At 34.5% G+C, this 15,560-nt stretch overlaps 1 protein-coding gene across 4 annotated transcripts in view; it reads right to left on the bottom strand.

Moving 5' to 3' along the window:
- Nucleotides 1–2,220: 2,220 nt before the first annotated feature.
- The window catches only part of SLC41A2 (solute carrier family 41 member 2), a 46,014-nt gene continuing 32,674 nt past the window's right edge, over nt 2,221–15,560 (bottom strand). For 2 of the 4 annotated variants that reach the window (XM_030959821.1, XM_030959820.1), the window contains 2 exons: nt 14,865–15,013; nt 2,221–5,086 (listed from right to left, as the gene is read on the bottom strand). In XM_030959821.1, coding sequence (XP_030815681.1) covers nt 4,901–5,086; nt 14,865–15,013 — 335 coding nt within the window. In that variant the 3' untranslated portion in view covers nt 2,221–4,900. The remainder of the gene's footprint in view (nt 5,087–14,864; nt 15,014–15,560) is intronic. The other 2 variants (XM_030959822.1, XM_030959823.1) reach the window with 2 other exon arrangements.

Consider the following 15,560-nt stretch of genomic DNA (forward strand, 5'->3'; position numbering starts at 1 on the left):
GTCTACTGTATAATTAATTCAGGATTTCACTTGCAAAACTGAATTTAGAATTATTCAAGGAAATTCAGATTTAGAATTATTCAAGGAAAGCGCTTCCTCTACCTTTTAAGACTTTAAGCAACTCTTGAGGAGGAAACAATCTCCCAAAAGAGCAAGTTGAAGAGTGCTAAATGAGGAAGAAGCATATTTCAAGTATAGTTTGGACTGAGAAATAAAAGCATAAACAGAAGATATTATGAACCAGCCTGCATATTAAATAAATAACTAGCAGGACTTGAAACCAAAGCATTTTTTTAGCTGCAGAGAAGGTAAAGCCCATCCAGCCCAGCCAACGCTGAATGACTCCTGCTCTTGAGTACCCACCCAGAAAATGGCAATCTTGTGTATTTAGTAAACATACTGGTTCTTAGCTTTAACTGTGAATTATTCATGTCTTGCTAATATTGGATTTCCCAGTGTATTCATGCACAGCATGCAGGATGATCAAATTTTCATTAAATTTAACAGAAAGACTTTAGGACTATCAGAATGGGGCTTTAATGACAAAACACACTTTTTTTTCCTAGTTCTTTACCGACCTATATTTAAAAAATACTGTTTATTTAACTTCAAATACATATGAGAAAATGATAATCCAAAAGATAGCTAAACAGACTGAAGTGATTAGGAATGGATTAGAGACAACAAAACAGCGTATGGTATCACAAAAAATCTAGTCAGAAAGAAAAGAAAAATCCTACTAAGAGACTTCACAGCACTTCCAGTCCTTTTAGTACTGTTTGTGAACATTACCTTACTTTTTCCAAAGAAGATTATAATTCAATTATCATATTCTCTTGCCAGTTTCTGCACCTCCAAAGATACTATCTCATTTGCAATTGCAATTTTACCATTACAATAATAATAAGGAATTTCAAACACTTCATTTCACAGAGCACTTATGCTACTGTTTCATGACATGTATTCCGAGGCTATTCTTGCACTTAAGAGAGCTTTTTGTGCCGCTCACAACTGAAGTGAAATAGCAAATACATTAAAAAGATGATAGGTCTCATTTTGAATCCTGATTCTGCAAAATGTACTGCATTTGTAAAGCCTTAATCCTCATGCTGTTCTAATCTTTGTATGAGAAAAGTCCAATTTTGTTTGCAAATTGTAAAAAGGAGTGAAATTCATTTGCTGCTCACCAGTTTCTCATCAACATTCTAAAAATCCCAGCGAAATTAATATATTAAACATGGGAGCAGGGGATAATTTTGCACAATTTAAACATTACAGATTAAGACAAGATGTACAGTAATGCTATAAAAATCAAAATATTGATCTACATATGTTAAAAGAAGAATCCTCCGCTATGTCAAACAGCATAATAAAGCAGAGGAACAATCCTGGCTATATAATTACTCTAAAAAGGAGCTGGAGTCATTCAGTAACACACTAGAATGATAATTTTCAAAGCATTACACAGGAAAAAAAAAACACCTATGGTATGAAACACTACTGACTCCACATTTTAAAGCTGCACCTGGCTGTACTTTACAAATAAGATTATCCCTTTTCATGCACACTCACAGAGCCATTGAGATGGTCACAGAGTCCTTCAGAATGGAAAATAACACACATTTCAAATAACCTGCCTGTAGTTCTACTCACCTTAGAGATATTTCTGAAGTAGAGGGAAAAAAATAGCAAAAAGAGCTAAACAAGCCCACCCCAAGAGTTGCTCAGCACCAGGTTACAGACAGTAACTTTTAAGGCAAACCACCTGCAGCTTCTGGCTGGTCTAGCTCATCAGCAGAATGAAAATGGAACAAAATGGAAGTTCCAGGAGAAGCTTTGGGATGACCCACAACTTAAAACAGGTGAATGAGCTGATAAAAGCAAGAATCAAAGGAAGTGCTCCATGCTGACTCAAAAGCAAAGAGATGTGAACCATCCATAGCCCTAATTAGGCAGATTATAAAGGAAGGTTTGAAGGAATCTTCTGGCAGCCTGAGAGGAGGAAAGGACTTAATGAATTTTAATACCAAGAGTCATCATTTTATCTGCAAGATTATAAAATATGGATGTTCTGATAAAAAGAGACAATAACATCTCAGAATGTCCCTTTCGATTCTATGTTTTAAGCAGTACAAAAAGCACACAGTTTGTCTCTGACAGAATTTCTGCTAACATTTCTTACCCACACATGAAGTGAAGTAATTCACTATTACTGGGCTTTTTTAAAAAAATCAAGTAGGTGGAACACTGTGAAGAGATTGACTTGACTAAAATTAAAATTGGTTAAGGGTGTTCAGCTTTTGAATACTTGAAAAAATTCTCTGGTATCCAAGCACTCTTTTGTGCCACCTCCCATATTATCCTTACAGCTGGAATACATGAAATGTGGTAAGAGCTTTTTGCCTTCTTAACACGAGGTAGCAGACTTTGTAAAGCCTGTAAGTCCCTAAAATGCTCCTTTCATATAGGAATCAAACCCCTTTGACATCATAGATTATTTATTCCACGGTTCCGGACGTCAAGGTTTTCCCTGTTTTATCAGTGTCGCACTTCTTTCCTCATCAAAGTTCCTCTTTAATCATATGTAAGAGCATTCTTTTTTTCTCCCTCACTTCCACCCCTCCTTAAAGTATCTCTTTTTACACTTCTTCCCCAAATCCTTTTAACACAACTTATATTTTTCTTCCCTTCCTGAGAAACACGTTTGGCTGTGCCTTTTGATTCTTTTCTCCAAATAACTTCCTTCTGTTTGCTCTTGCCTCTGATAATGAATGCTTTGTGAAAGTCTGCACCTTTTTCTTTCCCACAAAATGGGTTTTGCTCTCTCAACCATGCAATGGACTGTCCCCTTTTTGAACTAACAAATTTTTCCATTATACTTTCCCATCACTTATTGTTTTCAAGCCCAGATAATTTCAGTCTGGCAATACATTTCCCTTTTTCAAATTTTACTTAATTTTACTCATGTAACATTTCTTCCCCACTTTGGTGATCTAAACAGTCACACTGTACCAACAGTTGCTCATTTACTGGGGAAATATTTAGGATACTAATCACTAAGGATACTGCCATACTACAACTCCCTCACGCATTGGATGGGACAAGATCACATGTATCTCAAGAAATTTTAATTTTTAAGAATCCTACAATTCATTTTAAAATTACCCTAAAGTCCAGTAACTATAATAAGTGCATGAAATGTCAGCTGAGTTGATTCAGATGGCAGTTTTAACAAATACAAAAAATTGCATCTACAGCTGTATCAAAAATAAATAACCATTGTTGGAAAAAATTGAGTTACTTCTATTCCATTTTAAACATTTTAATAATATTTCCTGCAATGCTACATACAAGAAACTATTTTAAATAACATTAATACAAATTAAAAAAAAGGCCGAGAACCTGAAGTTAGAAAGATTTCATCTTCCTCTCACATAATAAAAGACATAATACATATGATTCATTCAAACAACTATATTATAATAACAGTAAGAAAATGCTTAAATAAAAATATTTAAATGAGGGAGCTAAAATTCAGGCATCTAAAGCCATGTGTAGGCACTGAATAGCTGGTTTAATTTTCAAGATTGCAAACACTTTGAACTTCCAAAGAGTTGAAGGTGACCAACACATATAGAAGTCCCATTAGCATTTATCCACGTAATCTACTCATCTGAGTAGGTCCATCAAATTAAAAAGCATTTGTATACATAAAGCAGATGACTAATGTTTACAAGATTAAACTATATGCTGATATATGGATTCAGTTGTCTTATTTAAATCTCAAAATTTAAAACTTTCAATTACAACAGTTAAAATACAATTTGTTTATTTCATTATGCATTTTGGATGTGTGCAGTAGTCTTCTGAAACTTATGCTGTGAGGAACTCCCAGTAGATTTTAAAATAGAGCAATTAGTACCTTTTTTTCCAAAACAGCAACCAGAGTCCTCATGATCAATGTATTATTTGAAATATCCAGGTCTACAAATAAGAGAAATCATTGAGAAGCCATACATTTCCTTATTGACCGTATTATTTGCACGGCTTGAAAGCAGAGATTTCTACTTAGAAATTGATTACATAGGTCTGGAATTTGAGAAGTTTATGTAACTTCCTAAGGGCCTATAAAAGAAACTTCATCTTTTATACTGCAAGTTTAAGCAGGGATCAGTATATACAGTTAAATCAACACCTCTAAATACTTCATTAAAATCAGGACACTGGCCATCACAATACCATTAATATCAGTTAGTTAAACATCTTTTCAGTTGCTAAATGAACATACACTTTTCAGCACAAGGAGTTTTAATCATTCACCCATTAATAGTGACCAGATCAGTGTCACATTATTATTTGCCTTTTCTATTTTTGTTCTAATAAATCCCAACAGGAAAATAATTAGGTTGCTCATTTTAGCACAAAGAAAACAGGCTGAGTCCTGCAGACACTTTTCAAGTGTCTAATTTTATAAACGCTGATGGTCATATTCTTCTACAGAAAATAAAGCCTGTGACAAAATGTGTGCACCGTAACAGTCACTATTGGTGTCAAGTCTACAATGGTCAGAGAGCTGCAGCACTGAAATTGCAAGGTAAGAACATATCATCAACTCTTTAGGCAATTTAAAACTTGATAAAGGATTCATCTGCCCTTTATTGTGTCTACTCAGATATCTTCAGCTACCTCCAATCCACCTTGGTTTCACAATAAAGCTCTCAGGTACTGTAGCTCCATCCAAGTTTTTAAAAGCAAACCAAACTATAATCATTAAGGCTGTTTTATGTCTGTGTCAACTGGATTTACTTAGACCAAAAGGAACAAACACTTTGAGGACTCTCAAGTGGAGTGAGCAGTCTTGTCAATATTCCAGGAAAAGTCATTGCATCCATTGGAATAATTAGTCACCAACATCACCATCTCTGTCACCTATGAGCCACAGAAAATGAAAACCTATAGCTAATAAGGCAGTTCCAAGCAGATCTCCCAGTGCAGTAAGATAAGGGATAGAAAAACTATCAGGGTCTTTTCCTTTTTTCCAGAAGTGGTGCACCATCCAGTCAGCGATCCACAACAAAGTAAACACCTACACAACATCAAACAAACAAAATCTGTATTATTATCCTGTAAGTTACATCAAAAGGAAGTCAAGAGCCATCATTATTGTCTCCATACTAGACCAAAGTGTTGCATGCCATTGCTTTTGAAAAATACAAATAATTAATATGAATGAATTCCAGACAATTAAAGTGCCACATAGCCAGAGAGAAGCAATTTGTCTCAATCACAGGCATTGCTGGAAGTAACATACAGAACTACTGAAAGCATTTTTTACCCAGACTATGCTTGAGGACTTCTGAAAATGGCAGGAAAAGCCAAAAAAGTTCCACCAAACATAAAACTGCACTTCTCTTATAACACATCACTCTGTACAGAGAGAAAATAAGTAGGGTTTTGAGATAATTCAGAACCAAATAATGTTGCCGCACATGAACACACTCAACCCAGGCATAATTCCTGTTTGGACAGGTCTAGTACTGAAATCAGATGTGATATACAGAATAACAGGTCAAACTAACAACAGTTTCACCTGGGTTGTGTGAACTGCAGAAAATGGCCTAGAATCTATTTTTAAGGCTGAAAAACCACCTTCAGCCCTTCTGCAATAAGGCACACCTGCAATATATATTATGAAATTGTCACTCCAGGCTGAGTTTTTCCCAAAGTAAAAGATTTAATTCCCATCTATGCATGTCCGAACATTTGACAGGCTTGATCTTCATACGAAAGATATGCATAATTATTAACCCAATTTTAGAAAAGAATCCTTTTAATGTTGCACAGCTGTATGATAGGGGATTCTGGTTCAGTGGAATCATGTGGCACGGAATGGCACAAGATGAATGGAGAAAGGGCCACTAACTGAATTTCATTTCTTCTTATAGCCTCTAAGGAGATGCTTAAGTTGAAATACATTCTGTATTTTAGGTATTTTTAGTTAATCAGATCTTTAAGAAGGGTAAACTTAAGACATGTACTACCATAATTAATTTTTTAAAACTCTACTATCTACATTTAAAATAATGTAGGTATCAAAAGTAGTAAAAAGTACAACAATATTTTATTTACTATATAATCAATTATCAGCATCAAAAGCATGCTTATAAATGCATACACTCATTCACTGAAATATTGATCATATAGTTGAAAGACACTTCTCCACTATAAGTACAGCAAAATCAATATCATACAAATAATTGTGTTGAAAAAGCTTCTCAATTAATCCTTGCTTTGCAAAACTGTATGTTAAAATACAAGCCTGAATTTATAATTTAAAAAAAAAAAAAAAGGGAGAAAGGAGGAGTATTTGCTTAATAAAAAATGCATGGCTTATTTATATAAATGTATCTTTTGAAAAAGGAACTCTGTAGTCTAAGCTAATTATGCAAGTCCTAGGTGCACTGACTGGAATCCAAACAAATATATTTAAAACAGATGTTTTCTTTGGAAGACGATCAGATTCCTTGAGTCAGCTCCTTCTTCTTACAGAGACAAAAAGAGGCCTGTTTATAAAAGATCCTGCACATTCCCATCTCCTGCAGGATGCGCTCAGAGGACACTGCAGCGCCCCACATCCACAATGGTTACGCATGTTCAATTGGAAGATGGGAGCATTCATTCCAAGAAAAATATACACTGCATTTATATAACACAACCAATTAGACATACACACATTCCATTTTAGATGACAGTATTCACTTTTGACTCTTAAAAATCACATCATGAAAACTTTTCAGTTGGCTATGTTTTCCATCCTGAAATTAGACTACAGTGTTAAGTGGGCCGTTTGGAAACTAAGCTTTTGTGAACCTTCCCAAATATTTTTTTTTCTGTATTAATGTACAGGTGCACAACAAATAATGCAAATTATAACAAGTCTGCATTTTGTAAGTCATAAGAAAAATTTATAGCAGATTATATTAAATAGTGCTTGTAACAGTATGTGATGGCAATCAAGACTTAGTGCTCAGAGATTAAGTTATGAGACTGCAGTTCCAGCCTTCACTTTTGGTGAAGGAATGATGCTATCATCCATCATGCATTTGCATGGCTAGAAACTCACATACATTTAAGAATTATTTGGCTCAGTCTTTGGAAATGGTTTGCTCACATCAGTATTTAATGCAAGACAGAATCGACGTGACTAAGACTTCAAGAAGATTTTGCTTCTCATCACTGTTAAGACAAGGCAATCAAAGTCATCAATCAAATTATTATTTTGGGGGAAAAAAGAAAATTAAGGGGAAAAAAAGAAACTAAGCACCCTAGTATGAGTTTGCTGAATTTTTGAAAGAGTCTAGAATTCAAAGTGATAAGTGACTCACAAAGATCTGACAGATTAAAAAAAAGTTGTAAAAGAGACATTGCAAGATGACACTTCATGTTTTGTGAGATTTTTTTATTTATCAGTGACAGAAACTTCTGTCAGTAAATTGATGCAGATGGCACAGCAGTACAAACACTGTGCATCTCTGCCCTGCAGTCATGCTATGAAGAAGAAAGCCTTACTTCTCCCAATGGTAAACCAGCTGGTTTTGAGGAAAAAAAATAAAGGGATGAACATCACAGAAAAGCCTAATAATAAAGCACAAAAATTAAATGTTTAGATTGAAATGTTGTAGAAAATTAGTAGGAAAACTTGTAAATACATGCAGCACTGTTCAAGATATGAGCTGAAATTATTTACTGTAGAAATTATTTAATATAGAGAGTTTTCTGCAAAAAAGGAGATGAGTAGTAGTAGAATTATGAAAAAAAAGCTCTAGGAATTCTTCCATTCTGAAGGATGAAATAACTGCAGGCTTTAAGAAAGGGAAAAAATAACCAAATATCTATCTATATAAAAAGATCTGGCTAAGAAAAGAAAAGACACTCAATAGTCACTGATCAAGAAAAAAAAGGCCCCAGAGACAGGATTGCAAAAATACTAGTAAAATTCCAGATGTTTTAAAAGGAAAATCATGCTATATTATTATCATTATTACAGGTGAAAAAATCACAATCAAAAGAGAGGAAAATTAAACTAAAGGCATGATCAGACTTAGACTGCATTTCTAAAAATCACCCTCCGGTCTCACTGTCAATAAAAATCCTCAGAAGCAGCAGAATACAGAAATTAGAGTAGGAGGGAGGGGAAAATCTTGAAAAATCCTAATGATGAAGAATCTAAAAATAAGGAATGTAAGTACTAACATTATTTGGTACAACAAAGGATGGAAATTGAGAGTAATTCTTGATACTGAACTTTCTGACTCAAATTATGAATTTCAGATTGGAAGTGAAACTGAACATGAATACTTAAATATGAGTGAGCTTTACTATTTTGAAAGTTCAAATCTTATGACTGCAAGACTAGAAATGGGAACATAACACACTACAAAGCAGGCTTTTTTCCTTTGTTATTGTGTACTAAATTTACTTTCATTCTTTCAAGGTCTTTAGATATAAATAACAAGGAAAGTTAGGTGAAGAAAAGTTATTTTTGATCTTTTGCATGTAGTACATCCGTATTTTCTCATGGAAATAATTTCTTATGATTCCTAAAATGGGAAAAGACCAAAATTCTATTATTTAAAATAAAAATACATAACTCCTTCCAAACATTCTTAATACTGTCTAGGCTTCCTATAGCCTAATTAATAAGTTGCAGGATGCTACAATATTTTTATTGTTTCTTTCATCTGGAATGTCCATATGTCATGTGGACATGTCAAACTCGATGCCTGTGGATGCATGTCAAATTCACAGTGATAAAAGTGTAATATTCAAATGAAGAACATTTGTAAAACAGCATAGAATTGTTCACTTTTATTATTTGCTGTGATAAGTGAATTGCAACACCAAGCTGGAAAATTAAACTGTTAAACTGCCTGTTGCTATTACTGATAATTCCACATTAAATTTTTTCCATCTGAAGATGCATTACAAAATAGTTCCATTCTATTACTTTAGACAGGAAACACAGATGTAAATAAACTGAGATAATCTTTTTCAAATGTGTTTTAAGTCTCTTTTACTTTCAAAATTATACTGAATCAAAATTTACCCATAACTTCACTATGAAAAGATCCGGCAATTACTGGATAAGAACTCTTAAAAATCTATGAAATTCAAATGTAAGTTTATTTATTCGTTTTTTTAATCATGACTAAAAAATCCCATTTAAGAATCTCTAAAGACTACTGTGTTCTGACTGTTGTTCTCACCAGAGTTATGATTTAGGTCTTCCAGTGGCTTTGACCCTTCATGAAGTTAATTTTCAAATTATGCATGACATGTCTCCAATTTTAAGTGGCTTTTGATGAAGTAGTAACTGTAAAGTGCTTGTAGTAGATCTACACTGAACTCTGAGTTTCCGTTTCTACAGCCAGAAATCTGTAGTCAGTGAACTCTCAGACTAGGGACTACACACATTTTTCAAAAGACATTTTTCTGCACGATTTTCTCTGGTAGAGTATCTGGCAGGCGTCATGTCCAGAGGGGACAAGTCACTGTTTCCTCCAAACATGCAGAGATTTCTTTTAATGTCTGGCTGCAAAGAAACCACTGAACAGCAAGTTTTTTCTTGTTGCTGTTGTTTCTGTTGTAGGTAAGTGGCATCAGCTCCTCTAAGGTATCCAAGTACCCACACAGCACAGCATATACTGATGTCAGCCTAAGACCTTTTTGAAGTAAAAAAAAGAATACCTCTTTAACTGAAGTTGCTTTTGAGTCAACTTCATTATATTGACCTAATTTTGTGGGAAGGAACTCTTTTTTTTTTTTTTTGGATTTCAGTTTGAATCAAGTTTTTCATATTGTCATCTTGATTTCTTTGTAGCTTTGCCAGACACCCTGGTTTCACCAAGACAGTCCTAATTTCAGGCTGTTTCTCAGCTATCTGCTAGGATGTGTAACCCAGACCAGTAAGTGCTCTGGTATGCTCATACACAAGCACTTTGAGCCCAGCCTTCTGGAGGCAAAAATGACAAATCCCTGCTATGACTTGGTAGGAGCTGGGCTTCTACCCCAGACAGCAACATGGCTGCAAAGGAAGGAGCCGTTGGTACCCATGGTGAGACCCCAGTGAGTCTAGCAAGTCTGCTCATCATGCTGCAAGGAGAAACCACTGAACATACAGAACTGTCCAGATTTGGGCTTGGCTTTCCGTATTTCCTTGAAATATAGTCTCTTTAGCAGTTATACGCTTCATCTTTTCGAAGTAACCTTTCATGTTAGAAAAAGCAATATTTGAAATGCATCAATATTTTGTCAATAAACACAACCTTCCTTTTTTCTCTGTAACGTACAGTATATCCCACAAGTTATGTTTCCACATTAAAGAGGCCTATACCATCATTAGAATCCTCACATTGGTGAGAAATCCTAGACATTTTTGATGTGAGCAGGAAATTGTTATGAGCACTGCTGAATTCTTGGTTTTTTATTGCACTAAACAGCCCTGAAGCACTGCAAAAGTGACTTCACAGCTGTGCACATCTGACCTTCACTGGGTAAGAAGAATTTTGGCATTACTTATTTGCTTGGTAATAGCTCTGGGAATCTCCTATTGTTTGTTTATTCCCCGAGACTTTAACATAACTGTGTGTTCAGATTTGGTCAGGAGGTGTGAAAATTCCTGACAGGGCATTTTACTGGCTCAGTGAGAACACACAGAATAGAAGCTGCTTTGAGCGCCCCAAGCCGTGTACCAGCACTGACAGCTTGGCAATTCCAGCGCTGCTCTCCTTCTGCTGCAGCCTGACAAGACAGGGGATGAAACTCTGCTTGATGCACAGCCTCATACAGAAAAAAAAATACTGTGCCTTTGTGAGGAATAAGAGGAGGACTGTTTCCCAGTTAATAGAACCTTCATCAGTCAAATGCCATAAGTGTGTGCAGTGTGCTGGTGCATGTTTGTGGCTTATTCTTGTAAGATTTTTAAGGAAAGAGTTTTCTTCTTAAACACTCACCAAATCCAAAGGCACTTTAAAATATTATACTGGCTTTGATTAGGCACATTGGCTTGCTCTGATACTGTACAGTGCACTGTGTGAAGCACCCTGCATACTTACAGGGTATACAATCCCCATAGTGCTTTTCATTGATTTTCCTCTGGTGTTGCCGTTCATAAACACAGAAAAGTCTCTTCACTACAGAGCTAAACCTTTTTAACTTCAGCCTAAATGTTTTACCTGAATGCAGATTAATACAAACAATTGTGCAGTTTTTCCCCCTTCATGGAAAAATAATTGTGAAATCCCAGCCCCTCTAAAGATAAAGTGAGTACAGCCTTGGATGTCTAGACAATCAATTTATAAATTTCATTGAAGAACATTTCAAGAATGTATATTTATTTAAAGAATAGAAACAGCTGTATTATTAAGGATAGGAAAATGAAATTAAATAAAATGTTTTCTGGTTTTTCTTAAGCCTGGAAACCCAGAACAGTTTCATTCACAGAGAATCAAAAAGAATGCAAATCATAGCTCTGACTACTCATATTACTTAAAATATCTTAATGTAATGATTTTTAGAAAAAAACCTACTTATTCAGGGAAACAGCACTTCGTTTTATTACACAGCATATTTTCAACCAATAAAAAGTGAATTATAGTATTGATAATACATCATGGCATGTTAAATATTTAGTTCCCATAAATAGCTAATTTAAATTAAATGCTGTGGAGAAAATATCTAAGAATACCTCAGAACAGGTAGGGAGAAGAGATGAAAGAAGCTGGTAGGCCTGGGTAGTGAAAAAACAATCAATGAAAGTATCAGATTTGGATGAAAATTAAACTATCTGACTGGAACTTCAGTGATACTGCGTAGAGCTTTTAACGAAAATAAATTCCATTTTTATCACTTTGGGATAGATAGTATAGTTTACAGGCAATTTGAAAAAGTCTTGTTAAAATGTAAAATAGAATTCATATATATGTTACAGTTTTACTGTAGAGGTAATGTGGGATAGCATAAACTGATAGAGACAGAGAGAAATATAAAATGGAATAATCAATATCTTTGCATTAACATTTTCTTGATTTTTTTCCCATTTACTCCAACATTCCATTTAGAGTTCTACATTTGCCATTTCTCTAACTCTTTCCTCTCTGTTTTAAATAAACAGAGCTGGACTGTCAGAAAAAATAAACAGAATCAAAGTCAATTAACAATCTATTGCAGTCCACTGTGAAACATGTCACTAAATAATTTAACACCTTACAATAGTCACTTGAATTTTAAAGACAGAAAATTAATTTAATTGCTGTTGTTATTTTTTAATTTAGCATTATTTTTATCATAGTGAGGAAAAACCTACATAGGTGGTATATTGCCATAATCATTTTCAGCAACCCTTTCTGCTCCCCCCCAGCTCAATACAAGTAAGGAATGGCAAAGGTCAAAGCAGTGATATCAATACTGTATTCTGCTAAATTATCATCTACCACCTTGAACACAAAATATCTAGCTTGCAAGCAGGATTTTAATTTTTGACATCCATTTTCATGTATCTTCCATGCAAAGTGAAAATAAATCAAAGTCCAATATATTATAAAAAAGGCCCAGAATGCAGATATCTCACTGCTCAAAAGACTGTTCATGCATTTAGTTTGTTGTTAATTGAAACAATAATACTTGGCTGTGAGCCTTTTCAGTTTTACAGTGGAACTGGTAAAGCTCTCACTGAGAGGGCAAAAATATAAAAGAATTCAGGAAAAATAAGATCAGTAGCTGTTCGGTTATGCCAAAATAAATGGCAGCTTGAAAACTGTTTTTTGCTGTTTGCAGCGCATAGATGTTATCAATGAAAAAGGGAAGAGGAGGGCGTACAAATATTTAAGTGCTTTCCTTGAGACAGGAGAAACTCAAAAGCATGAAGCTGCAGTATGGAAGTACTTCAGACCAACAGGTAAATAAAACGTGATGAAGATTTAAGGGTTAAAGCAAGCATCATCTCTCTGAAAACTAAATCTGCTCTAATTAGAGGTATACAACACTACAAGAATCCCTACCAGAGAATGCCAGAATAATCCAAATGGGGAAAGGAATGTATTAAATATTTCCAGGTCTTTAAAACCAAAGGGTTTCAAATTGTAAATATGTCAAGACCCATGAGAAGTTATAGTTTGCAATACTGGTACTCAGTTTCCAAGTAAGTACATCTCAAAATGCCTTTTATGACTAAAGACAGAAGATATAGAGGAAAAAATAATCCATAAAAGGGAGCAGGTAAAAAGAAGAAAAAAGCTCTATGTCTGCTTTATTGGTGAAAAATCAAGAAAATCAGGTGTGGCCTGATGTACTGCAATAGAGATACATGACTAAAATCTGAATACTCCATTCAGATCCTGAATTAATGAAAATTCAACTTTACACCTGTATACATGCTGCTGCTGGGTTTAAATTACTATGTCATTTGAGAGTTCTGCCATAATGCCTCAGGTTTTCAGGTGAAAACCTGAGATTTCTGCATTTGTTAAGTCTTGCTGCTGAAGAAATTGTCCCTAAACATGCTGTGATTGCAGTTCTGTGAGCAGGAGAACTGGATTTATGAATTCAGGTTGATTCCCACAGGAAATCTTGGAAGTTTAATACTGACAGGAATCACTCTGCAACCTTCCATTACTAGGGCCTGTTGTCAAACCCAGACAGAACAGACAGAGTAAAGGAATAGCATCATTTCCTCAGGAAAACACACTATAAAGCAAGTGATAAGGCTGGAAACTAGGAATATTATCTAAGAAGGAAATGAAAACTAATTTATGTCTTTTAGTATGACACTCTCACTTGCAAAGGTTGAAACATTTCCAGTCATGTTCTACCAGAAAGGTGTAAAACTCCCATGTAAAACCGTAAGTTTTTGAAACCTGTCCTTATTGAGATAGCAGTGTGAAAAAAATGGGACAATTCAGAACACTAAAAATTATAATTTCATTAAGTATTGACCTGTTGATAATGTTGTTGTTTGTATTCTAAAACTTAATTGGTCACATTTTTTTAAGCAGCATGTATATTTAAATTATGGATATTGCAATTACACTTCTACTGTGTAACACAAACAGTCACTTTTTGGTTTTAAAGTGTAATGAAACATTATAGTTAATCCAGGCAAGTTATACCTAAAAATTAGGTGTGACTTTAATAAAATATTTAATTTTGTATTAGTGACTTCTCAAAATGAAATAATTTCACTTTAAGACATTGCTATTTCAAAAGGCATCTTTCAAGAACTGCCCTTGCTGGGTATGAACAGACCATTAGGTAAAACAACCAAATAAGGTAACTAAGTTTGACAGTTAATGCAATTACAATTTCTTGTACAGTGTTTGCTGTCATATTAATTTAAACTAATAAATATTAAGAACACACCAAGGAAGCTGTAATATTTCATCTACTGGACTATGTTAACTAAAAGAGTAACGTGAACCACTTTAGGAGATTTTTTAAACAGTTTTCCTTGACTTTCATGATTCATAAATGCTACCTTTCCTTCTTTCCATTTCCCTTCCCTTCCTTCCATTTCCCCTCTAGTTGATTAAAATGATGGGGGTTTACATGCAATGGTTCCAAAAGCAGGTGAAAAATACATTACAAGGAGATAATGCGGTCAAGTGTGTTCTCCAAAGCACTCACAACAACAGTACACCTGTGCAAGCTGTATATTTGTGCAGATAATCAGCTAATCCAGAGCTGTGCTGAAAGTCTCTATTAAACCACATCTTCTTGTACCCTTCATGATATTTCAGATACCAGAAAAAAACTATTTTCTTCAAGAACTTGATTTTATACAAGCATTTGCCAGTTGTACTTATTCTTACCTGTAGCAGAGCTGCAAACAAATAGACTGCTATAAAGATGGGGGTTAAGGAAGTATGTCCGCTTTTCATTAAGTGGATAGTGTACAAGAAAATCAAGTGTCCAGGAATCACCAAGAGAAGTAGAACTTGGGCTGATTTGTTATTTACTCCTACAATTAAAAAAAGAAACAAAAAAAACCAAAAAAACAAACAAAAAACAAACAAAAAAAAACCAAAAAAAGAAACAAAAAAAACCCAAAAAAAACAACAACAACAACAAAAAAACCAACACTTGGTTAAGCTCTTCAATTCCTATATTAGATTTTTATTCACTTCAGTATAAAAACTCCCATTTTTGGAATTCCACAGCATGGGCTACTGTGAAACAGCAGGCATTATTTTCCACTAAAAGACTCCTTGAGGGATTTCACTATCTTCCAGAAAAGGTAAGCAGAGCCCTTCTGGAAAAGGGCGCAAACTGCCTTCATTCTGTGCTCATGTAATACCATCTACATTTTTGAACTTCCTAAAGTCTTACTAGTAAAGAGGATCTTTTGGACTCCATATTCAAGACATCCTCAAAAATACCTTAATTTCTAAAAAATAATCCCACATTTAACACTTTCACATCTGTTTCAATTAATTTAATAAATATGGAAGTGTAATACATGGTGGTGACACATCACATTTCACAACAGTTACTTCATCATTAGGAAA

The sequence above is a fragment of the Camarhynchus parvulus genome, chromosome 1A (genome assembly GCF_901933205.1).
Source record: "Camarhynchus parvulus chromosome 1A, STF_HiC, whole genome shotgun sequence".
Taxonomy (NCBI): Eukaryota; Metazoa; Chordata; class Aves; order Passeriformes; family Thraupidae; genus Camarhynchus; species Camarhynchus parvulus.